The 25,243-nt window shown below is 37.9% G+C and overlaps 1 protein-coding gene across 2 annotated transcripts in view; it reads right to left on the reverse strand.

The window, feature by feature from the left end:
* Positions 1-25,243, reverse strand: part of LOC114239398 (zwei Ig domain protein zig-8) — an 89,837-nt gene that overhangs the window by 33,379 nt on the left and 31,215 nt on the right. For both annotated transcript variants that reach the window (XM_028169567.2, XM_089728748.1), the window contains exons 2-3: positions 4,888-4,985; positions 3,390-3,567 (exon numbers count right to left, since the gene is read on the reverse strand). In XM_028169567.2, coding sequence (XP_028025368.2) covers positions 3,390-3,567; positions 4,888-4,954 — 245 coding nt within the window. In that variant the 5' untranslated portion in view covers positions 4,955-4,985. The remainder of the gene's footprint in view (positions 1-3,389; positions 3,568-4,887; positions 4,986-25,243) is intronic.

The following is a 25,243-nucleotide window of genomic DNA, read 5'->3' on the forward strand; positions in this document are numbered from 1 at the left end:
AAGGAGGCTCTCAAATTAATTTGTTATTTTGACTGCCGAAAGTGACAGAAGTTGAGAACGGCGTGTTTGGGACGTGTGATGAGACGAAATGAAAATGAGATTGGTAAGAGAGTGTTAACTATGAATGTAGAAGGATATAGAGGAAGAGGTAGACTTAAGAAGAAAAGGATGGATTGCGTGAAAGAAGATATGTGTAAGAGGGGAGTGAGCGAAGAAATGGTATATGATAGAGGAGTATGGAAGGAGAAAACATGTTGTACCGACCCTAAGTGAGAGAAGAAGTAAATAACCGGCCGAACGGTTTAAAATATTGAATTTTTACCGGTCCTTAATAAGTACGCCAAATTTCGAGTTAATCCGGCGTTTTGAATGGGGTCAAAAAATCAGGTTCAAAAATTCCGTTACATCTTAACACAGATACTAACATACATTTTTTTTCCTTCCCATGCTGATAGTGTTGAGATTCTATTTCAGCTTCTCCTTGACGTGTAGGTGAGCTCACGGGGCTCAAACTGGAGTGCTGTTAATACTGGCCCTAGCAAGAGCAGTGCTTCGCAGAATTTACCACCGGATCGGAAACGCGACCCACTGAGAAGATCCGGCGAGAAACTCAGTGGGCAAACATACATAATAACATACACGTATGATGCTAGTAGAAGTGTATTAAAAATCAAAATACATGATGTGTTCGTTTGTAAACGTACGACTTGATATTATTTTAGAGTATAGATTTTTTTACCAAATGAAAAACATTAGTCATCATCAAAATCAACTGACACAACCTTCTACAAGGAAATCACAAAGAATGCCATAAGGTAAGCTTTATGCATAGACATCAATTTGGTTCAGCAGAAAAATCATAAAAAAATACACAATAATTATTCGAACCCGTCAAGACATTGCAGCGCTTTATCCCTCTAGAGCCTTATCTATATACATATACAGTCTACATTTCTGTGAAAAGTTTACAGCGTTCGCGTAACAACATCCCTTGAGACTGTATCGTAAAATATCACGACTTAAAACTGTGTCAGTTCAGATTTCGTGAACAAAAGTAATAAAAGAGACTGCTTAATGTGAGATAAAATGCAATCGAGAAAATAAGTCCCTCGTTCAATTTAAGAACTTTATTAAGTACTTGCAGCGGATAAGCAAATAAAGCATAGTTTTCATTTTGAATCCTATGTTATTTATTCATAGACAACGCGAGGCCCACTACAACGCGAGACCTACTACGACGCGAGGCCTATTACAACGCGAGGCCTATTACAACGCGAGGCCTACTACAACGCGAGGCCTACTACAACGCGAGGCCTACTACAACACAAGGCCTACTACAACGCGAGACCTTTTTTTTTATTGCTTACATGAGTAGATGAGCTCACAGCCCACCTGATGTTAAACGTAAATGCGCCACCCACCTTGAGATATACGTTCTAAGGTCTCAGTATAGTTACAACGGCTGCCTCACCCTTCAAACCGAAACGCATTACGGCTTCACGGCAGAATAAGGCAAGGCGGTGGTACCTATCCGTCCTACCGGACCTCTTGTATGTCCTACTGGTGGTAACCAGTAATTACGCAAATTATAGTTTTGCGGGTTTGATTTTTATTACACGATGTTATTCCTTCACCGTGGAAGTCAATCGTGAACATTTGTTAAGGACAACGTATTTTATTAGGAAAATTGGTACCCGCCAGCGGAATTCGAACATCGGTGCACCGCTAGATACGAATGCACCGGACGTCTTATCCTTTAAGCCACGACGACTTCAGAATGCGACTATAATGCGAGATCCAATACAACACAAGACCTACTATAACGCGAGATCTACTACAACGCGAGGCCTACTACAACGCAAGGCCTACTATAACGCGAGAACTACTAAAACGTGAGGCCTACTACAACGCGAAGTCCATTATAAAGCCAGGCCTACTACAACGCGAGGCGTACTTTAAGGCGAGGCCTACTACAACGCAAGGCCTACTATAACGCGAGAACTACTAAAACGTGAGGCCTACTACAACGCGAAGTCCATTATAAAGCCAGGCCTACTACAACGCGAGGCGTACTTTAAGGCGAGCCCTACTACAACGCGAGGCCTTCAACAACGCGAGGCCTTCTACAACGCGAGACCTACTACAACGTGGGACCTACTACAACACAATTCTTATGTAACTAGGGCCATGGCGGAAAAGACAACAATAATTTCATATATTCAGTAAATCAACAACATATGACGTGATATTACTATTTTAAATAAGATATCACTAAAATATCTTGTCACTAAAATTCCATGTCACTAAAAAAAATGGATTAACGACAGGCAAATCTAATTAATTAATCTACAAAGAACAATAAATACCCTTGACATTAATTTCATTATTAACTAACTAAATTCTCGATTTTGCAACTGCGAAGTTGAAATTGCATCATTTAAAAATCTTATTTAGTTCAATTGCTTAACCAAATCTTATCTTGAAAGTTATCCTTTCTATTATAATAATAATATATGTATTATGCACAATAAAATAAAGTACAATGGGCGATGGATGAAAATTTTAAAGCAACGTTTCTAGTCTACCGTCTTTAAATATAGTCATATTATATTATATGGTTCGTAAGTTCTGGATTGGCGTCTAGATTTAAATCATATGAATGATCGTAGCTCCTCGGAAGATACCCAATCATTTTTCCCAAGAGCGCGATAAAAGTAGCGAAAGCGTTTCTTTCTAGTGTACTTTGAATTAGCATTATTTACTTTTTATTCCTCTCATAAAGCTTTAGATACGCCGGTTCATTCATGAATATAAAGCACGTTTTTATTAGTTTTAATACTTTCAATGAGGCTATTGCAACATACACAGCCATTTTTATTATTTTATTTTATTTTTATTGGTTAGATGGGTAGACGAGCTCACAACCCACCTGGTGTTAGTGGTTACCGGAGCCCATAGACATCTACAACGTAAATGCGCTACCCACCTTGAGATATAAGTTCTAAGGTAAGTATAGTTACAACGGCTGGCCAACCCTTCAAGCCGAAACGCATTACTGCTTCACGGCAGAAATAGGCAAGGCGATGGTACCTATCCGTGTGGACTCACAAGAGGTCCTACCACCAGTAATTATGAAAATTATAATTTTGCGTTATTACACGATGTTATTCCTTCACCGTGGAAGTCAATCGTGAACATTTGTTAAGGACAACGGATTTCATTAGGAAAATTGGTACCCGCCTGCAGGATTCGAACACCGGTGCATCGCTAGATACGAATGCACCGGACGGCTTATCCTTTAGGCCACAACGACTTCAAAACTTATTATCTCATTTTGTAATTTATTGAATACTTTCATGATTCCATAGTTATAGAATGATGTTACTTACTTGTCGTGGAAATGCTTGTTACTGGTCGCGTAAGAGTCGAAGATGTAATTCAACATGGGAGAGTCAGACTTTCCTGGCTTCTGGCGTCTCGGCTTGGCTGTAACCCTCATGCTCTTGAAGACGACCGGTAAAGGCATCGAAGACGATGAAAGCGATACTGATTCGGTTGCTAGTGGACCTGTAGAAGATATTGATTTTTAGTATTTGCTAATATTTCTATTGTCCAATTGGATCGGATCAATGAGCTCAGTAACGACCCGGTATGGCTACTGAGCTCTATAGACATCACAACGTAAACACCTTGATCCGCCTTGAGAAATGAGGTTGTAATCTCAATAGCTCACAGCTGTCCCATTAATTTGGACCGCATAACTGCTTTGTGGCACAAATAAATAGGACAGTGGCAGTCTGTTCCGGCTAACAATACGAACTGCAGTCAGCAATTATAAAATTTAGAGAGAGCGAGAGAGAGAGAAAGAGCGAGAGAGAGAGAGAGCGAGAGAGAGAGCGAGAGAGAGAGAGAGAGTATTCTTTATTGTACACCAAAAAACAAATAAACAGTGTGAAAATTTAATGAATTTTACTGATTTTACCGATTTAATTTTTATAATGGGATGAAATTCGTTTATCATAGAAACTCTTCGTCAAGACGTGGTAATGAAATATTTCCTTAGGAAAATTGTTACCTGTCTGCGGGATTTAAAAACGGAGAGTATGCTGCTTGTCTTATCCATGACGACTATATTGGTACTCATTTTTGGGGCTACTATACACATGTACAATAGTAATTATTTGGGTGCTCTTGATACTCAGACTTCGTGCCTCTGAGCAGATATGGGTGGAAATCGGTAATGTGTCTGTGACTCCTAAAACAGCTCTACAACAGGTTGGCCTAAAATACATCTGGCGAACTACGATGTGTAATAAAAGCCATTATATTTACTATACATAAGTAACTTAACTAGTGTGAATTTACTAGAAAAAAAAAAAGAAGACATCATCATCATTCATCATTCTCCTGCCCCTTTCCCAACCTGGGGTCATTCCAACATGTTTTCTCCTTCCATACTCTTCTATTATATACCTTTCTTCGCTCATTCCTCTCTTCCTCTATAGCCTTCCACATTCATAGTTAACATCCTCCTGCTATAAAATCTTCTTATAAAAAATACTTAATATGGATCCATAAAAAACTTTGTGTGAGAGAATGTGCTAGAGAAGTTTGTGAGTGCCAGATGAAGTATGATATTTCTAAATGGAAGAAGAGGTTACGCTGCGTCAAATCCACGTAGTTTGATAAGAGCTAGAAGAAGACGAAGACACATCTAATGTTGAGCTAACATAATAAGAATACAGTTTTGCTATTGAGAACAATTTTGCTTCCTGCGAATTCTAACGAAGATGTACCTGGTCGAATTCTACTTACACATTCTTATAATGTAACAAGAGAAAATGATTTTGAAAGTACGAATAAATCTAATAAAAATCCGATAATTACCGGTGTAATTGGCTGTTGAAGCGATGGCCCTAGTGAGCACCGCCATCAGCAGCGCGATGCGGTGCATGCCGCCGCATCCTATCCGCCGAGCAGGCTATCTGAGGACAAAAAAGTCAGGTTTCGTTACTAACTGCAGACAAAGAAAAACGAAGCTGTGGGCACAGAGATTTTCAATTTTTAAGAAATATTCTTTGAGCTCACTAGGAATGTAAAAAATAATCGAGTTTTATATTAATCGAGTATTATTTTTTTATAATCGATTTTTAATAATCGATTATAATGATTACTCCCTTTTTTATAGATTTTGTTTAAAGTTAAGCAAAGTTTTCTTTTGTATTAATTGTTTTTGTTTTGTATACATTTCAATAAAATGTTAAATAGTACTAAAAATTTGTAGCAATAGCTAAGCAAAGCGACTTTTTTAATATATAAAAAAAAACGATTATCTTTTTGAAATTTTTTTTTTTTTTATAAATCGATTTATTTTGAAAAGAGAAAAACATCGATTGTTTAGTAATCGATTTCCCCCTCCAAGTCACATCCCTAGAGCTGACTACATTGAGTATAGTCTGAACAAATACATATTATGAATATTTGGTCGATTCATTCATTCGAAGGAGGTTTTGAAATTCATCCAATGAAAGTCTAGCTCGAAGTAACGTTTTCCAGTTCAAGAAAATCTAAAAATAGAAATCTAACTTAGGATGTCGGTGGAAAAACATTTTATGTTGACCGAAATAATCGTTCGGGTGGATTAATTTCCGCCATTATGTTTAATATGTACATATTATATCTAAGAAGCTATGATGATGACGTCTTATGAACATTGCTTAGGATCTCTTTTTTAGTTGAATCATTTATTGTAACGAGAAATGTGTTTACTGATGCCCACAGCTTATCAATAAAAACATTGACAAATTGACAATAAGTACAATATGACAGATGTCACCTCAATTATAAGTGCAATCGACAGTGCAATAGTTGAAAACATCTTGAAATTAGAAAAGTAAGATTATTTGAACGAAAATACAATGAATAACTTTAAGAAATATGAAATCCAGAGTAAATACTTTTTCCTTTACCTTCACGAAGGCAGCCCAGATGAACTATGATACATGTACTTAAAATTAGAAATTAGAGAGATTAAATATAAGTAAAACATTATTTAATACGGATGAATGTAAGCAATAGTTGTCGCTACAGGAAGCTAATTTTGTGTTACAGTAATTTCGCCTTCAAATAAGAACTGGGAAGGACCCACAAAAATTTTTACATGAACAATACACCCAATTTATACGAATGATGGTTATATTAATATTATGCAGTAAAAATTCTATTGTATATGTCGGCGCAAATATGACTATTTACCTACCTATTATAAAAATAATAATGATTCAATGTGATAATAGGATAATCTGGTCATCAACTAATTACTCTGTGTTTGTTAAGATGAGAAATTGATGTAAAACAGTCCTGTCAAAACTTGTAAACACGCTGACGTGTACCAAGCCCTATAAATACGGCCGTGCTGTCTGGCGCTAATTCCATTCCCGATCCTGCGGACAGAATGGAAAGCAGTCGACGTCGCCCAAAACACGTCATCTCGGATCCGCCCGATCCACTAACGGTGCTTTTAGGTAACTCAAGCACCGGTCACCGTTCTCGTCGAACCCGTCGCTTGCGACGAAGGGCTCGACGAGTAAATTAACTCTCAGACACAGCCCAATGAGTTTCTCGCCGGATCTTCTCAGTGGGTCGCGTTTCCGATCCGGTGGTAGATTCTGCGAAGCACGACTCTTGCTAGGGTTCGTGTTAGCAACGTCATCAGGTTTGAGCCCCGTGAGCTCACCTACAAAAGTTAGGGTTACGCTGACATAGCCTCTCAAGGCTCTCAGCTAGGTAGGAAAAAAAAAAAAAAAAAAAAAAAAGGCGCTAATTCATTCGTGTCCGAGCCGTAGTACAGTACTGATCTCTCTGAACGTTGTCACGTTTCTCGTGAAATATACGCAGTTATTGTGAAGTTCTGGTGAAGTTTTGTTTCGGAAGCCCAAACAGGAGTCATCGTCAATAAAGCAATAACCATGACGTCAGCAATGCTGACGTCACACTTTTTAAAAACGTTCCATCTGTATCTCCTACGACATCAGAAGTGAAGGATCAGGACTCTACTCTCACTGGCGTGACGTGTTTGACCATGTTCGAAGTACTGCGGAAAAACATGTTGCAGATCAGAATACCAGTAACGGTATCTGAGATCACGGGTTAGAAATTCTTCGGGAACAGACAGATTCCGATCCATGTGCTTGGTGCGCTACGGTTGATATGTACCTCGATGAACGTCTACTGGATGGTGCACGGCTCATTGTAGTCTGCAGTGGGGCCCTGAAAGGCGGTGCCTTATCATGATTGTCGCGGATTTCATACGTAAGTGTCACATGGAGGCATTTGCGACTTATTTCTCGCTCGTTATGCAAAATTCTTGCTGCGACGCTTATCAATTTAAGCAATGGTAAGCCACAAAAGCGTGAATGCAGCATACGCAAGTCGTGTAATAGCGTCTGCTACCTCGATGGAAGATCTGAGCCACGAAGAAACTTTATCACATGGCATTTACTAGCGGAAATACGACACGTAACAAGCTGTTGCAAGAAATTAAGCCAAGTGCAAGTCTCAAGTGGAAGTTCGATCGCAATAATGGATCTGTCATGATGTCAAGCAAGCAAGCAAGTTTTCGTGGGGAAGAAAATTGACACGTTTGAAGTCGTCGTGACCTGTAAGATGAGGCGTCCGGTGCGTTCATGTCTGACGATGCGGCGGTGTTCGGATCCCGCAGGCGGATGCCAGCTTTTCCGGTGAAGTGTGTGCTTGTGCGTGCTTGACAAGTGTTCGTGGTTGACTTCCGCAGTGTGGGAGTAACATCGTGTAGTAGAGGTGGAACCCGCAAAATTGTAATTTGCGTGGTGGCTGGTGGTAAGATGTCTTGTGAGTCTGCGCAGGTAGCCGGAGGTGAGACTTCCGCGGTCGCAGCCCACCCAGTCTGCGAGAACCGGGCAGATCGCCTCGACGGTACGGAGGCCGGCCGACGGGTCCACCAAACGACGAGACCACGCCTCCAGCACGGACTGCCGAGTCTGGAGCCCCCGCGTTCCGGCTGCACTTGCGCTAGGGCGCGCCGCCTCGTAGGAGACTGTGAGGTATCCTTGAATGACTTTGACCGCGATCGCGCGCTGCCGCCGTCGCAGCGCGGTGACGTTCTAAATAATTCGCGTGCCATACCCCCAAAAGCTTTTTACTTTAAATGATACTGAAAACAAGATTGACCTTGACGAGACCAGAAAGCAACCGGTTCCCCTCGTACTAATGGACAGGTAGAGCGCGTTATGAGTGTCCTAAAAGCAATGTTAACAGCGGTAGACTAGCAATACCAGATCGTGGCAAGATGTTGTAGGTGAGGTTCAGCTAGCTATTAATTGCACGATGAGTCGTGTAACGAAAGCATCGCCACTCGAGCTTTTAATCGGTAAGGTTGCAAGACCGTCGTTGATGTGTAGCGATGTAGACTGAAATTGATATTGACGAAATTCGCGAGATAGCGTATGAGAACAAAAGATTATGATAAGGCGCGATTTGATAAAACAAAGGCGAAAATTTTAAATTTTCCGGTAAGCGTACGTACAAATATGCACACGATAGGTTGAGGAGGATATCAGTAGGTCATGTACCAGTCGAAGTTGATGTTGACAATGATCCTATTAAAGATGAGTGAGCCTAAGTTGTGCTGGAAACTCTAGTAAGACTCTATCGGCCGTATTGTGTTCGACCGTACTAGTAGCTATTACGTAGTCGTAGCCCGGTAGAAATCGATGTCTCTTGAGGCAACTCAAGTAGCCCGTGGGTGCGCGGTGCGCGTTTGGCTCTGACGGAGGTCGGGGTCTGTAAATACCATCGTGTGTAGTCAGCGGGTGATGCACACGGGCGATTCACGCTGTGGATGCGCATCATGAGGGCAATTGCGATTGCTGGTCGGCGGGAGAGCCGTGGCGATAGAGGCTTATGTGAAGTTTCGATAATTTAATTATGCTTAATTAAATGGTTGAATGAATAAACTACGGTGGTACAAGGCTCTGATCATCCTCTGCTCTTTAATTTGCTCTAAACTAATTAAAGTAAGGATTTTTGTTGTCCTATTTTGTGTGATTAGTAAAGAACAGTATTCGGTGTCATTTATAAAACTGGTAATTGAACACATCACCTAAATCGAGCGATGTGTTTTATGTTGAAGTTGGGTGCCGGATGGAGGTCCCACTTATTTGCGTCGCTCGATGGAGGTGTCAAGGTTATCGTCACTTGATATAGGTGGCATGAGTTACTCTCACTAGATGGAGTTGATTGTAACGACAGTTTGTGATTGATACTGAATACTGATGAAATACTACTCAGATTACTTAGTTTTGTAATGACTCGGGTTTCTAATGCTTATTGAGCATTAATGAAATTTTTCAGTTGTATAGTGTGTCGCTAATAATTGGGTAATTAAATTATCTACTCACACAGGTTAAAGATCTTGTTGAAAGCTAACGTTATGGTTTGTAATGAAAGAATCCTAATCCTCAATCGTGAATGAATCAGGATTGGCCGAGACGAAACCTGTTTGATATTACAGAAGGTTATTTTCCTAGCAGGAGCGTCGCACAGCGACGTGTGACATGTCAGAATGGCCGTGTCGTGATTAACGACTTTTAGTAATATTAAGACGTTCTTTTGACTATTATTTTAAATGATGAAATGCTGTTTTGATAAATATCACAAAATGTAGGGTAGACTCCGTAACGCCACAGTATAAAATAGCGGTACGTGAACAGAGTCGTGGCGTTCCGTGTCAGACAGTCATCCAGTCCGTATCAGACGGTCCGTCCGTCAGAGTCAATGAGTCTCTGGCAGTCAGTCAGTCTGTTGGTATGTGGCACGAAACTATCGGTTTACCCTGTCATTGTGAAAGTTGTGTGTGTTGAGTTTCAATAATTATTATTCAAAAAGTTTCATTGACTAAACTGAATTCAATCGAACACGAGTGATACCGGAAACTACCGCTTAACCATCCCCGCCGCGCGCCGATTTATATTTCTTACTGCTATCCTGATAGTTACTTAAAATGTTTACCAATTTATGAGAAAGTCAGTATCAACATCAGCAGTAAGATCCAGCCGTTGGCCTTTGTCTTTGTTGACGGGTCGACCATCATTAAAAGTAAGCCTGTACATTACCCCTATCCTATTTTCCTTCCTTGAACCAATTTCAGAGCCCCTGTGGACCACGGTCATAATACATAAGGCTTAGGCCACAGCATCGTCCTACCTACATCCTTTAGAGCCCCTGTGGACCACGGCGTACGAGACCGCTCAGCACCACATCATCATTCCCATGTGAGCTCTTCATTACGCTATTTATTTTCAGAGCCTCTGTGGACCACGGTCATAAATATAAGGCCCAGGCCACAGCATCGACCTTCCCAATCCTTTAGAGCCCCTGTGGACCACGGCGTACGAGACCGCTCAGCACCACAGCATCAAACCCTCATAAGCCTAAACAAAAGGCAAGAAAAAAAAAAAAAAAAAAAGAACATTACTTTTCAGAGCCTCTGGGGACCACGGTCAAAATGATTGACTATGACTGACTAACTTTGACCGACTTAGGCCTAGGCCCCAGCATTGTCCTAGTTCCCACTTCCATTAGAGCCCCTGTGGACCACGGCGTTCGAGACCGCTCAGCGCCACAGCATCAATCCTATCTACGAGAAATCAAATCGTGCAATTATGCGTGGAGCATTTGTATCGATATATCACGAGTACATAAATCGTGCGAGTAAGCGTGGAGCATTACAAGCACTTCAATATCATCGCTCACCTTCCATGTACAGCATTCCTATACTTATAACAATTTTGTATAAAGCTTCTCAATCTTTATTCTGTACTACATAAGTACCACAGTGTACGCCCACTACTTAATTACCACAGTGTACGCCAAAACAACATCCTTATCCGGACACCTTAAATAAATCTACGAGAACCTCCGAGAAACCTACGATCAAATCGCATTAATAGTCTCAAACCTACATAGTTACAAGTAACGCAAGTAGTATAACAGATGCGCTACTCAGATAAACTTTTTATTCCTGCAGGTCAATGAGAATCAAAGAAAAACCTACGAGAATCAACGAGGCTGGTGCAGAGCGCGCACCGCCTGTCAGTATGGCCGTGTCGGCGCAAATATGACTATTTACCTACCTATTATAAAAATAATAATGATTCAATGTGATAATAGGATAATCTGGTCATCAACTAATTACTCTGTGTTTGTTAAGATGAGAAATTGATGTAAAACAGTCCTGTCAAAACTTGTAAACACGCTGACGTGTACCAAGCCCTATAAATACGGCCGTGCTGTCTGGCGCTAATTCATTCGTGTCCGAGCCGTAGTACAGTACTGATCTCTCTGAACGTTGTCACGTTTCTCGTGAAATATACGCAGTTATTGTGAAGTTCTGGTGAAGTTTTGTTTCGGAAGCCCAAACAGGAGTCATCGTCAATAAAGCAATAACCATGACGTCAGCAATGCTGACGTCACACTTTTTAAAAACGTTCCATCTGTATCTCCTACGACATATACATGTTATTGTTTTATATGTGTATTTTACTGGATATGTTTATGTTTATCTCTATATATTATTTCTTCTGTGCGTGTGTTTGTCACTGAACTCCTCCTAAGCGGCTGGACCGATTTTAATGAAATTTTCTGTGTACCTTCAAGTGTATTCGAGAATGGTTTAGATTTACAAATCAGCCCGGCTGATGGCGCTGCAGTCGGTATCTAGGTTATTTATCTTTCCTAGAAAATTTATATTGCAAAACAACGTTTGCCGGGCCAGCTAGTTTGTATGTTTTTTTTTTTTTTTTTTTTTATTAATATTGTAATTAGATAACTATTTTTATTTTAGATTACGTCGTACTCTCCAATTTCCAAAATGATCTCCACCTAAAGGTTGATTTTAAGTTAAGCTTTGTGTTAAATTTTTCACATTTACTTTTTCTATACATTAGTCGTTATTCCGGTGTACCTAAGTTCATTAAGATGTTTTGTATTTGTATTTGCACAGCAATAAAACAAACGATTCTATTGTCTAGAATACAAAGTCTAAAATACAAAGTGAATACCACCCATCTTGATATCTTAGGTTAAGTTTCAACAGAAATACATACACATTACAAATTAGTTACGTCTGCTACTAATAAACGGAATCAACACAAAAGATACGTAGTTCGTACAACTTTAGAATAACAATACTTCACACGCCACCTTCAAACCGTTAACAAGATTCTTGTTCGAAACTCTTGAACATCAGAAACATCAATTACAACAACCTTGATTAGCCAATACCAGTAAACAAGTTTACAAGTCCCAAGATACACAATATCTCATTTACAAGATCATGTAGTATCCACATAATTACGTAAAACTTTAATTAAACATTTGCTAGGGCGCGATCAGACAATGTTCCCTGGAGGCTAAGTAGGAAAGTTTATCCGATATACATACATAGATAGCTATCTGTCGATATCGCTGTGTGCCCCAATGGCGGATGCACGCAAAGTTAATTAGAACTGGCTGCTATTTTCCAACTTGAATTGGCATTTTGTACCTACAATACATTTTATTACGTTTACAATCAAAAATGTATATTATTTACATTTTGTGCAATTCAACTCTATTCTTGTTGTACACATTTGGTGTTATAAGTTTTGTGGCTATTGGTTATTAAATATAATTGTTTGTTAGCTATCTAATACTTAAATATTAATCCAAAGATCTCCATTTAAATCCGTAGTGGAAGTTAGGTCGTTCAATGTAGAAGTTAAATGACGAAAATGTAAAAATATGAACAGTAATTAGTTTTCCTCAGATTTGTTTTCCATATATTTGGTACAGGATATATAATAGTATTTAGAGATACAAAGCAAGTTTTATCTGTTGAACTTTAATTGTAATATTCACCCAATAATAAACAATATAAATAGAACAAAACATAACAAGCAAACATAATCAGTAGAAATCAGTAAACAGTACCCAGTACTAGAGCTTTTATTTAATCAAGAAGGAAGTTACTCGTTACAAAGTTAGGCAGATATATTGTATTTGGAACTTTGGATAATTCGGATAATTGATGCCATTCATCAAGTCTCACAATACCGCTCATTTAAATTGCAGGAGTATTAGAGTTTGAGAGTGTGGTACTTTCTAGGCTTTTGCGCACAGTCCTCTTATATGTACTGAATCTGCAAGTTATCTATCGACTGCATTTACTTTGTGAATGTATTGCCTAGTGCTCAACTGGAATTACCAAACACGCCTATTACTATAATCTTAAGCTCCAAGCAGATCCCACATACGGCACCAAGCTTTATTTATAACGGCTCTAATTATTAGGTATTCAGAACTAAAGTTGTTAAAACGTATTCTACAGAAGACTGATTGGTCTTGAATTTATTTGCCCCGAATTAAAATCTACGCCTAAAGCAGACGGGTGGGCGAAATCATGATCATTTTTAGCGAGAAGCAGTTGCCAGCGGTCGTCGATCATAACTTAAATGCCATTATCCATCTCGAGATAATAAAGTGAAAATTGTGACTATATTGAATTAAGGACATCTCATTTAAGCATTTCTGAAAATAATTCTCCTATTTTGCCAATAAAAAGTTTTGTAGTCTTTGGTCTTATGGTGGTCTTATGGTGGCATCCGTGAAACCTCATCATCTGACAGTAATTAACAGCCGAATTGAAAATAAGATTGAAGAAATTAAAGACTAAATTTGTGAAATGAATTTCAAACTTCAAACTGGACCACTGAACAGGTTTTGCGTGCACACTACAAAAAATGAAAATTATGTGGTAGCATTCCGATTCCAAAGGGTACCCCTACAGATTTTGAAGATTATTGGAAATCTTGGGGTTAATATTTCGAAATATGTTCAGCATCTGAGCATTTGTAAAGTTAAGGCAAATAGGCTTCCAAAATTCTGGGAATCGTCAATAGAGAGAAGCGGCATTTCACATCTACACAATAACTTCCATATATAAGCTATCTTTATAGAAGAGATATCTTGCAACTTTTTAGTAATTCTGATTCACCGTTCTTACGGTTTGTTTGAACCCTTTGGATCTACGGAGTAGTTTCATTGAGCTGTGTGTGTTTATAGCTTATATTCTTGTTGCTTAGAGAAATTTTTTTGCGATCTGAAACCACTGCGTAAAACTCAAACATAAAAAAGCTTATAAAAATATAAATATAATAAATTCGTATATTATATTGTGTTACTTATAATATTTTGTATTCAAGTTTAACAATATTTCCTATGTGTATGTGCATTACTATAATTATCATGTTGTATTTGTTATTTTAGCTGTTCTACACACACTCATCACTTTTAATTATTATTCTCATAATCCTCTCGCAGGTCTGCTGGAAGAGATTTCTTAAAGAAATAAGCAGTGCCTTTACATAATTTTCCTATTACTCTGTACTATGTCTTCTTTTTTGTGTGTACATAAATAAATAAATAATAAATAAATAAAAATAATAAATACCTACCGACCGATGCTTGTACTACGTGCATATAATTATGTATGGATGTTTGTCTTAGTGTCCATTGATCTGGCCGTGATTAAAATTTGTACAAAACAGTTGTCAAAACGTGTCTGTATCAGCAGTTTTAGGTATAAAAAAAACTATTATTGTTGTAAACAAATGTTCTAGTACAACACAATGTACATATTATGTTTTCCTCCATTACTTCGAAAAGGGAAAGAGGACGCTGTAAATTGAGTTCTAATTTATATAACGATAAACTAATTTCATTCTTCGCTCAAACAACTTGATACTCAAACAATCAGACCCACGCGTGTTTGTACACGGCGGCGAAGCAGAATTCGAAACGCTAATGTACGGAACGTGTGAGTCGTCTCTAAATGGGAAAACTTCCATTGGCTCCGAACGCGAAGTTGCCGACTCCTAATGCTTTTGACTCGTCGTAGGTAGACGTACATTTGAACGCAACGAAGTAGAAAATGGATGCACGCGGTTTGCGCGAATTCAATTAGTGATGCATTATGTATCATTGTTTGATGCTAATTATCGTGTTTAAGTTAGAGAAATATAATTGTTCTATGACGAGTTACATTTTGTATAAGTTGTTTAGAGTAATGCCGTTTATTTCCTTCGTAAATAGATAGACGTCATTATGATCGTTATCTCTTTTGTAATCTGTCTGACTTGTTGACACAGAAGATAGCCATTAACTGCTGGGCTTAGGGTCGTTGGTTCTATTTGGAGAAAGTCGTGTGACCGACATGTTTGTTTGCTTTAATTTATGTCCCAGTCTGAGTGAGAGTTTTTTTTAATTTTTATTGCTTAGATGTGTGGACGAGCTCACAGCCCACCTGGTGTTAAGTGGTTACTGGAGCCCATAGACATCCACAACGTTAACGCGCCACCCACCTTGAGATACAAGTTCTAAGGTCTCATGTATAGTTACAGTTACAACGGCTGCCCCACCCTTTAAACCGAAACGCATTACTGATTCACGGCAGAAATAGGCAGGGTGGTGGTACCCACCCGCGCGGACTCACAAGAGGTCCTACCACCAGTAATTACGCAAATTATAATTTTGCGGGTTTCATTTTTATTACACGATGTTATTCCTTCACCGTGGAAGTCAATCGTGAACATTTGTCTAGTACGTATTTCATTAGAAAAATTGGTACCCGCCTGCGGGATTCGAACACCGGTGCATCGCTTCAACACGAATACACCGGACATCTTATCCGTTAGGCCACGACGACTTCAAAGTCGAGTCAATGTTATATGTATACTAGTTGACCCGGCAAACGTTGTTTTGCCATATTAATTATTTCTAGGAAAGATAAATAGACTAGATATCGAGTGCAGCGCCCTCGAAAGTATCAGTAACTCAGTTACGATTATAAATACTACTAACATAAATTAACATAATATATATATAATAAATAAATAAAAACCCGTTAATATTAAATCAGAACCTCGGCGCTCTAATTACGTTTCGCAATCACCTAAATGCCTGTAAATATTCCATTAGGAGCGGTTATTTGTTTTCGAAAAAAAAAAAACCTCCTGTACCTTGATTAACATTCAAACGTCTCATTTTCGGCCATAATTGAGGGTGTCATTAGCATTGCCAGCTTGTCGCACGGCAGAGGCGTGTCCGAACATTATTAGCATAACGTGTTTTCATTTCAAAAAGGCTTTTCTACTTAATTACGTAATGACCTTCATTTTGTTCTAAAAGACAATGACATGACGTCTATTTATAAAAAAAGGTTGATGTAAATTTGGAAAATTCATTCTTAATTGGAGACGTGCTTGTGAATAAAATAGTCTTATTTTCATACTCAATAACATCAAAGTGAAAAAATAAGTTGAATGTTACATAATATCTCATCTTTGATATGTTTGTATGCGTAGGTACAAAATTTAAAAATAGTAGTTTACTTTTAATCATGTTTTTCAATTTCTAACCGCCATATTGCTGATTTTCGAATATAGGTTTCTATACGCGGAAATATTCTTAAAATTGCTTATTAAGCTATTGCATAGCTTTTATCGCGGGCCTTGAGCGCGGCGACCGAATCATGAAATTCCGTAACGAAAAAAACCTTACACCCCTCACTCCGCCTACCATGTAGATCGCGTTCAACACATTCACACGTTTGCGCTTGTGTAGTGTTTGTGAATAAACGCGTGGCGTAACGTCACACTGCATGCGCATCATGAAAAATCTGCCTATCCCTCTCTCGCGCGATCTAGCTTATGAGTGTGGAGGGAACAGTTAAGGTTTTGCTTTTATTAATGTTTAATATAGCGTGTTCTTGTTTTATTGTTGTTTTAATATTAAATTATCATTGTCTAATTATAATTGCATATGTTGATAAAAAATGCTATGCAATAGCTTTACCGCGGCAGTTCCCGAGTGCCACACGTTTTTTTTTTGTTCTAGTTGCTTATATCGCCATTGAATATGAGACTTCCCAGTAATTTAGCTAAGTATTCACTTCTTGTTTGCCCGCTAGAGAAAATGCAAACTTTGAGAACATCAGGTCACTCACAAGTTTGTATTCCCTGAATCAAGCTATGTTTTCTTACTTCAGGGCGCTGCCACAAATATTTCTATCGCTTCGCTGTGCATCGCTTCGTACCACTATAGAGCGCGATGTAGCTTCTTATATACCACGTCATATGTCAAAATGATTTAAATAATCCCAGGGGCTCAGTTTCAAATCATGTGGGGGGCTTTGTGGGACATTATTTATTATGAAACTATGACGTAGACTCTCAAATTTTTTTTCTCTTAGCCCCAATTTAATATCTATCAAATATTAAATGCCGCATCTACACTTTATCATAGATTCGTAAAATAAAATAGCTTACTCTACCTAATTAAAACAGTGCATCATTGTACTTTGCAATAAACGATTAGATCTCTATCGTTTTTCTCAATTAATTAATCCACTATAGAACAAAAGTGTAGTATATAAATAGCACCACAAAAATTAACACCACATAGATCGTGATCTTCTGAACTCTGACCGACACGAACACAATTAAAAAACAGGTTTTTAATAAACAACATTAGACATTCAAAAGGAAATTTATTACTGATGCAATAAAGTAAACCGGCGGAGTAATATAATAGAAATAAATTACGGACTTATTGCAATACTTTTGCGGGATGTAATTTCATGAATTTTAATATGAAATGAGAAACGTTTATGGCGTTATTAAAACAGCGGAGAACTTAATAGGGGTGTCCGGTCATTTGTTTTTTTGTTTGACGTTCGAGAGGCGTATAAAAATGTATGCGTAAAATCATTCAAAAAAATTGTGGTCTATATCTACGAGTAAAAGGAAGGAATCAATCTTATGTCTTTAAACGAGCAATTCTTGTATATAAATACATACATATAAAAACGGCTCAAACGATTTTCATAAAATTTAGGAATTTCGGGGGCGATAGATAAATCGATCTAGCTTATACGATTTATTTTCAGAAAACGTTGTTTTATTCGTGTTTTCAATAATCAACTTTATCGATAATTTTGATTTTTTCTCTAATATTTTTTTATTATTCTATCGGTAAGATCGAAAAATATTATTCATATTTCATAATTTTATAAATATGTAATTCGTATTTAAATATAATTTCTAAAAAACACAATTAAAAAAAAAAAAGATATACCGAGCAAAGCACGGTCATCTGCTAGTAAAATTATTAACCTAAGGTAAAAAAAAGTGTGACGTATAAATCCTGGGATCATAGCACCACTTCTACTCTTCTCTATAGATTCAACGAAATCGGGTAGCAGCAGACATTGAGTGTACTGCTCTGCTCTGATTGTACTGTATCTTTAGTGCCCCTATTATCTGCCCAAACGAGTGGTTGCAAACCTCCTCCTTGCATCGATAATCTTCAATGCTGAGGGTTTTTTTTTGTATTGCCCTTGTAGGCAGACAAGCATACGGCCCACGTGATGGTGAGTGGTTACCGTCACCCATGGACTTCAGCAATGCCAGGGGCAGAGCCAAGCCGCTGCCTTGTCTGCCTACAAGGGCAATAAAAAAATAAAATAAAAAAACTTATACATAAATATGTTTAAATATATACATGTATAGATAATAAACACCTATGACAAGGAGAATACAAATCAGTTCATCACAAAATGTTTACCCGATGTGGGAATCGAACCCACGACCCTCAGCGCAACGGTCAGGTACGCTAACCGCTGCACTGCCGAGTTAGTCTTTATACCAATAACGATCAAACTAAAATTATTCAAAACTAGTTTTACGATTAAATCTCGGTTTTTTTTATGATCATTATAATATTACTAGCTGACCCGGTAGACTTCGTAGTGCCTCAATCGATAAATAAAAGACCTAAACTTTTGTATAAAATAAACTTAAAACAAACAAAAGGAATCGGTCCGACGGGGGACACATCATAGAAAAACAAAATTGTTATTTTTATTTAATTCCGAGCATTTTAATATTTATCTACCTTTTAAACCTTCTCTGGACTTCCACAAATAATTCAAGACCAAAATTAGCCAAATCAGTTCAGCCGTTCTCGAGTTTCAGCGAGACTAACGAACAGCCATTCATTTTTATATATAGAGATATGCGATTTTTGTGTTATTAGCGTCCACGGACCGCGAAAGCCGATGAATATATTACAACAAAGACGTTCAATCTGAGTTTGCACCACATATTGTGAATGAAAAATGTGTTACAAATTAAATTTCCGTGGACCGCATGTAGTTTGTTTATGAACAAGTAACAGAGTGGCCATTAGTGTTTCGTGTGGCATTGTTAATAGCGTAGACAATGGCGGATGTAATGGCGGAGGGGCTCTATTTGTCTTCTTAAATATCCCTTTGAATTGTAGAAGTTTAGTGTAATAGCTATTTCATATCAAATAACATTATTGTAATTAAAAAATACTTCTTAAACGATAAATTGGTCCTGAGCCCAACTGATGCAATTCGATCGGGAAGTAGTGAAAAATTCAAAAATAATGATATCCCAAAAATCTCTTAATCGCTCTAACATCTAACGATAAATTAAGTGAAAATTTACCTTTGATATCTCAAAGCGCTACCTACATTTCCCATTTCCATTTGGAAAAAAAACGCGGATAACTTCAAAGAAGTCACGGGAAAGGTAGGTGGTAGTTAAATGATGCCAGTACAATATGCAGCCGATGAAGTGGGAGAATACGCTAATAAGCGGTTGTCGTGGCGTGCAACCTCTTTGACAGGATTGGACATAGACTAAGACAGAGACTTGACAGGTGATTCGGAAAGACAGAAGAGAGACTTTTTGGCGGGAACGCGAGGAGTGAAGTTGTGTGATTTGTTTTATTTTGTCTATTTAGTGTTTCTTCAGGTTTAAATGTGTAATAACGGTGGTTTATTAACTGTTTAATATCTGTGACGGTGCACAAATGTGGGAAAATGAAACAAAGCCGCTGGACGTAACTTCTCGGGATCCTCCAAAAAGTCCACTGAAAAAATCTCAGTAAATGACTACCATTTTACTAAGATTATATTATTATTTCATCCCATAATAATATCATCTCATCTAATTTCATTTCATGCCATGTTTCATATATTAATCAACTACATTTCATTTCATAGTATCATATTTCATAAAATCAAAAATATATATAAAAGATTAGGCTGTATGGTATGATACCTATGCCTTTCCATTTGGAAAAATAAAACTACTACTACTACTACTAGAAAGAATAGAAATAGAATAAGGACGAACGTGACTGGTGGCAGTCATTCTTTTAAATGCCTTCCTAAACAACATACACGAACCAAACGGCAAAGAACGAACTGACTGTTTAGTGTCTAAGGGAAGCCACATACTCATTTAATGAAAATAACATAACATAACATTATTATTTTTTGCTTTTGTAGGCATACGAGCGTACGGCCCACCTGATGGTAAGTGGTTACCGTCGCCCATGGACTTCAGCAATGCCAGGAGCAGAGCCAAGCCGCTGCCTACTGCTTAATACTCTCCACAAGCCTCGTTTGAAGAAGGACATGTCATAGCGCTCGGGAAACACCGTGGAGGGGAGGTCATTCCATAGCCGGATGGTACGTGGCAAAAAAGACCTCTGGAAACGAACTGTGGATGACCGCAGTGGCTCCAGGTAGTATGGATGAACTCTACTCCGATGGCGGGCGGTGCGATGGTAAAAACGAGATGCCGGTATCATCTCGAACAATTCCTCAGAGCACTCCCCATGGAACATGCGGTACAAAATACTGAGGGAACCGAAGTCCCTCCGCAGTTCGTCTATGCCAATTAAAGAGAAAGTACGGTATCAGATGAAGATAATATTCGAGAGACAGTATTTGCCTGATTGCGAAGATAATTTACCGAAAAATAGGGTGTTAATTGAAATTTTCAAACAAAACGAAGAGCTTAAGACGGAATTTTAATAAAAAAATCAGCGGTACACTCAGAGCGCTGTCAAACTCAACCAAGAAGGACTGAAGTTTAATTAAGATAACATTCTGTTAGCCGTAAGAGATTTTCGGTTCGTAACACGAATTTTTGCAAGTTGCCTCCTCTAGGGAGGCCCTAACCCTTTTAACTTTATTTATCAGAAATGGAACGGGATCCTTAGGGAAAACTTCGTTTTGCATGACGCTACGTTCTCTTCGTTTTTTTTTTCAAATGGAAATGGGAAATGTCGGATGTGTTGATGTGTCGGGTTTCGTTTCTGGCTCATTTAGATTGAGTGAAGTTTGATAATGGAGTTGATGTTTGTCACCCCTTTCGATGGAGGTTTCCGTGGCGAGAATGACACACGCTTTCACGATAAAATGTTTCCGTGTGGAGTTTTTGCGTCAATGATCGCAGCAATAGGTTAGTGTTGAGTCATGTCTATGATTTAAATGGTGATTTTTTTTCTAATTCAAGCTACTTTTACGGTTTTTAGTTCTGATTTGTATTGTATTCTATTTTATTCATTGTTCAAATCAAGTTTGCAATATTGTATATTTTAAGTCCTTAGAATATGCTATTTAAATATTATATTTATCAATTTTAAAACTCCAGCGGCGATCAATATAAAACAATTTTCTTTTAACTTCGACTCCTATAGCCACCAAGTTTATACTTGTCCACCGGTGCATATAGATCTATCTATAAGAGAAGTTGTTATGAGTTTCCTATTTCAAAGCAAAGATCTTCTACCGAACGCGAATCTTCTTGGTGAATAGATGGTCCCAATTAAGTTGCCTAAAATTATACATTTATGATAAATGTCATATCAACGCTTACAATAAACACGGCGAAAAATTTTGTTCCTTTGCAGTCATCGATTGGAGTCTGTTAATTTATTTACATTGCTCATTTAAAAAATCTTCGTGCTACGCATTCCAATATTAACTAGCATACGAAACTATTATTTATGATGCTTATAATATGCGTTGCGCTGCGCAAAGACCATTAAAAAGTTTTCTATACTCTTTCTATATTTGTTTTCTCCTTCATATTTATATTTCATATTTATAAAGTTTTGAAAAAGCTCAATTAGAAAAGCGATATCTTAATTTTGTGAGCCGCTGTCTGATCTTTTAATCTTTTTTATCGTACTTTTGAAGTAATGATCATGAATATAATTCTCAAGCGAACAATAAAATTTTTACTAAATGCGGCTAAGTTACAAAAAAATATCTGTGGACTTGGAATTTTCTTTTTTATGCAGTTAATATATAAGCGTCTAAGATCTCTGCTCACCGAATCTTAAACAGTTACTAGAGTTCGGAGATACCACATCGTCACACTAGTCCTCTTAAAACATTTGATTGTTATCTCCATTGCTTTTTCTTTAAACATTTTTTATTTATTTATTACATAGATAGGTGGACGAGCTCACAGACTAACTGGTGTTAAGTGGTTACGGGAGTCCATAGACATTTACAACGTAAATGCCGCCACCCATGTATGAGTTCTAAGGTCTTAGTATAGTGACAAAGGCTGCCCCTCCCTTCAAATAGAAATACATTACTGCTTCACGGCTGAAATGGGCAGGGTGGTAGTATGTACACGTACGAACTCACAAGAGCTCCTACCACCAGTAATTACACAAATTATAATTTTGCGGGCTTGATTTTTATTACACGATGTTATTCCTTGACCGTGGAAGTCAATCGAGAACATTTGTTAAGTACGTATTACATTAGAAATATTGGTATCCGCCTGCGGGATTCGAACGCCGTTGCATCGCTTGAGACGAATGTATCGGTCTTATCCTTTAGGCCACGACGACTACAAAATATATGATTTTGTTTCGTATGATGTAGGAAGGCAAACCGTGTATGCTGGCCATACCACCAGTACGTATATTTAAACTTAGGAATTAGGGATTGGCGCAGGTATAAATAATATAGACGTTGTTGGTACTGACAGATTTGATGCTTGATACAGATTGCTGTTGACAGATTTTAGGGTATCATGTCAAATATTTAACAAAAACTGTTAACATTTTCGTATGCTTCTTAAATAAATTGAGCAAGTTTATTTATTTCAACAAAAACTATTATACTCAGCGGCTGTAATTGTACACAACCTTTTGTTAAAGTTAATTGGGGTGTAGTCTCTGCGAAGGTCCAATTCATGGAAGCACGTATTAGTTAAATGAACATATCATATGTATGTGTTTGAGAGAGAGAGAGAGAGAGAATATACTTTATTGCACACCAAAACACAATTTACATTCAAAAAAACAATAAAAAAAACAGATACATTTGTACAATAGGCGGTCTTATCGCTAAAAGCGATCTCTTCCAGACAACCGTTTAATTTATAGAAATTCTGGAAAATATAAAAAAAAAATATAGCAGGTATGTTGCGGTGTACTATAGATAATACATTATAGAAAATATATACATACAATAAACAAAATATATACCGTTTACATATAATATGAAATATGTACCAATTATATACCAATATACATACTTACATACAATACATACTAATATACTTACATACACATAATACATCAACAGTATGGAAATAATAAATGATGATGCAAACAAACAGCACTAAGCAGTGTTTTTATTATTTTGTTTTGTTTTCGAAGATTGCCTTATTCCCTCTTCGAACTGAAACACGCGCGAGCTCAAAATAGGTACCTCTAGTATAATACTAATAATGATAGAGGGTACAAGACCGCGCGGCAGATCACCGTTACGATGGACCGACCAAATAAAGGCAGCCCTAAACGGTCCCGTTAACGAGTGCACAAGAAGGGCCGCGGTACGCGAGGAATGGCGACGTCTGGTGAAGCGCACCACCAACGGAAGTGATGACCACGACCACTCTGCCAAGAGTCCATACGACTGAGAAGAGAAAGTATAATACTAAGTAGTAATTACACAATATCAAATTTTCATAAACAACTTTTCTAACACCACTGTTGGCAGTCCAACACAATCTTTCCAACACCAAGTTATTCCATACTCAAGAATATAATAACAATATTGGTTATTAAAAATGAAAATCAACTGGAATCACTGAAAATACTGAATATCACTGAACGAATCTCGAACGAGTAAAGGCTACATCATTACCCACAATATTTCAGTCGACATACACCCACGATATATTTCGTGGAACACAAAGACGGAAAGTACAATACCTTTGGCAGCAATCCACGAGCTAGTGGCGTTAAGTGTCTCAATCTAAGCCCATTCATGAGAAGACTCGGTCAATTGATCACAAACTTAGCCCATTTCTTTAATAAGCTCTCTCAGATTCATAATGGCGATTGGACGACGTCCGCCAATGCCAGTGAATGATACATTCATATTTTCTAAAAATATAACTTTTTTGTATTGCTCAATTGGTTGGATGTGCCCATCTGTTGTAAAGAGGTCACCGAAGACCATAGACGTAAACACGTAAATGCCGCCACCTACCTTGCGATATGTGTAACCGCCCTGTCTATTTCTACCCACCAACCTGTCTATTTCTGTCTACCTATTCCTGCCCACCGTCTCTTTCAATAATCGGTCATCTGCTTCGGTTTAAGAGGTGTATATTTTTTATCACACTTCTGCAGTTAAACAACTTTTAATACCATCTCGTATTCACCAATCTACAAATGACGGTACAAAACAATTTGAGCACGCCAAATCGTACAAAACAAATAAATAAAATAAATAAAAACAACATTTTTTCTCAAACCCACAGCTCGTTTTGGCTCGCCAACGAAAATACGCACGTAGAATAAAACTAATAAATACTATTACGATAACGTGACCCATCAAATAACAATTACATAGACACGTAACAATTTTCCGACACGAAATATTTTCGCGGTGTGTTGCCACGCCCCGCGATCCTACACTGACGCCACACCTTTTGTCACAATTAAATTACTTAGAAATTTATACTAATCTGTAGAGACATGTTTGGAACTGTTTATGTGACATCTATGTTGTGGTTTTAAGCCCCTGGTGCCACAGAGAGTCTTTAGTTCATTCTGTATTCTAGATGTTTCTCCATTCTCCATGGAGAGTGTTCTAAAGAAATTTTGAAGATTATTTTATAAACCATAGTAAACTTCATTCATACTAGAACTAGCTTGAGCCCTTGCGTTCACGATCTTTTCAAAGAGTATTTTTGGCACATTCACATCGTTAATATGTATGTTCGAAAATAGTTCTCTGAGGTCGGTGGCA

The sequence above is a fragment of the Bombyx mandarina genome, chromosome 07 (assembly GCF_030267445.1).
Source record: "Bombyx mandarina strain Sakado chromosome 07, ASM3026744v2".
Classification (NCBI taxonomy): Eukaryota; Metazoa; Arthropoda; class Insecta; order Lepidoptera; family Bombycidae; genus Bombyx; species Bombyx mandarina.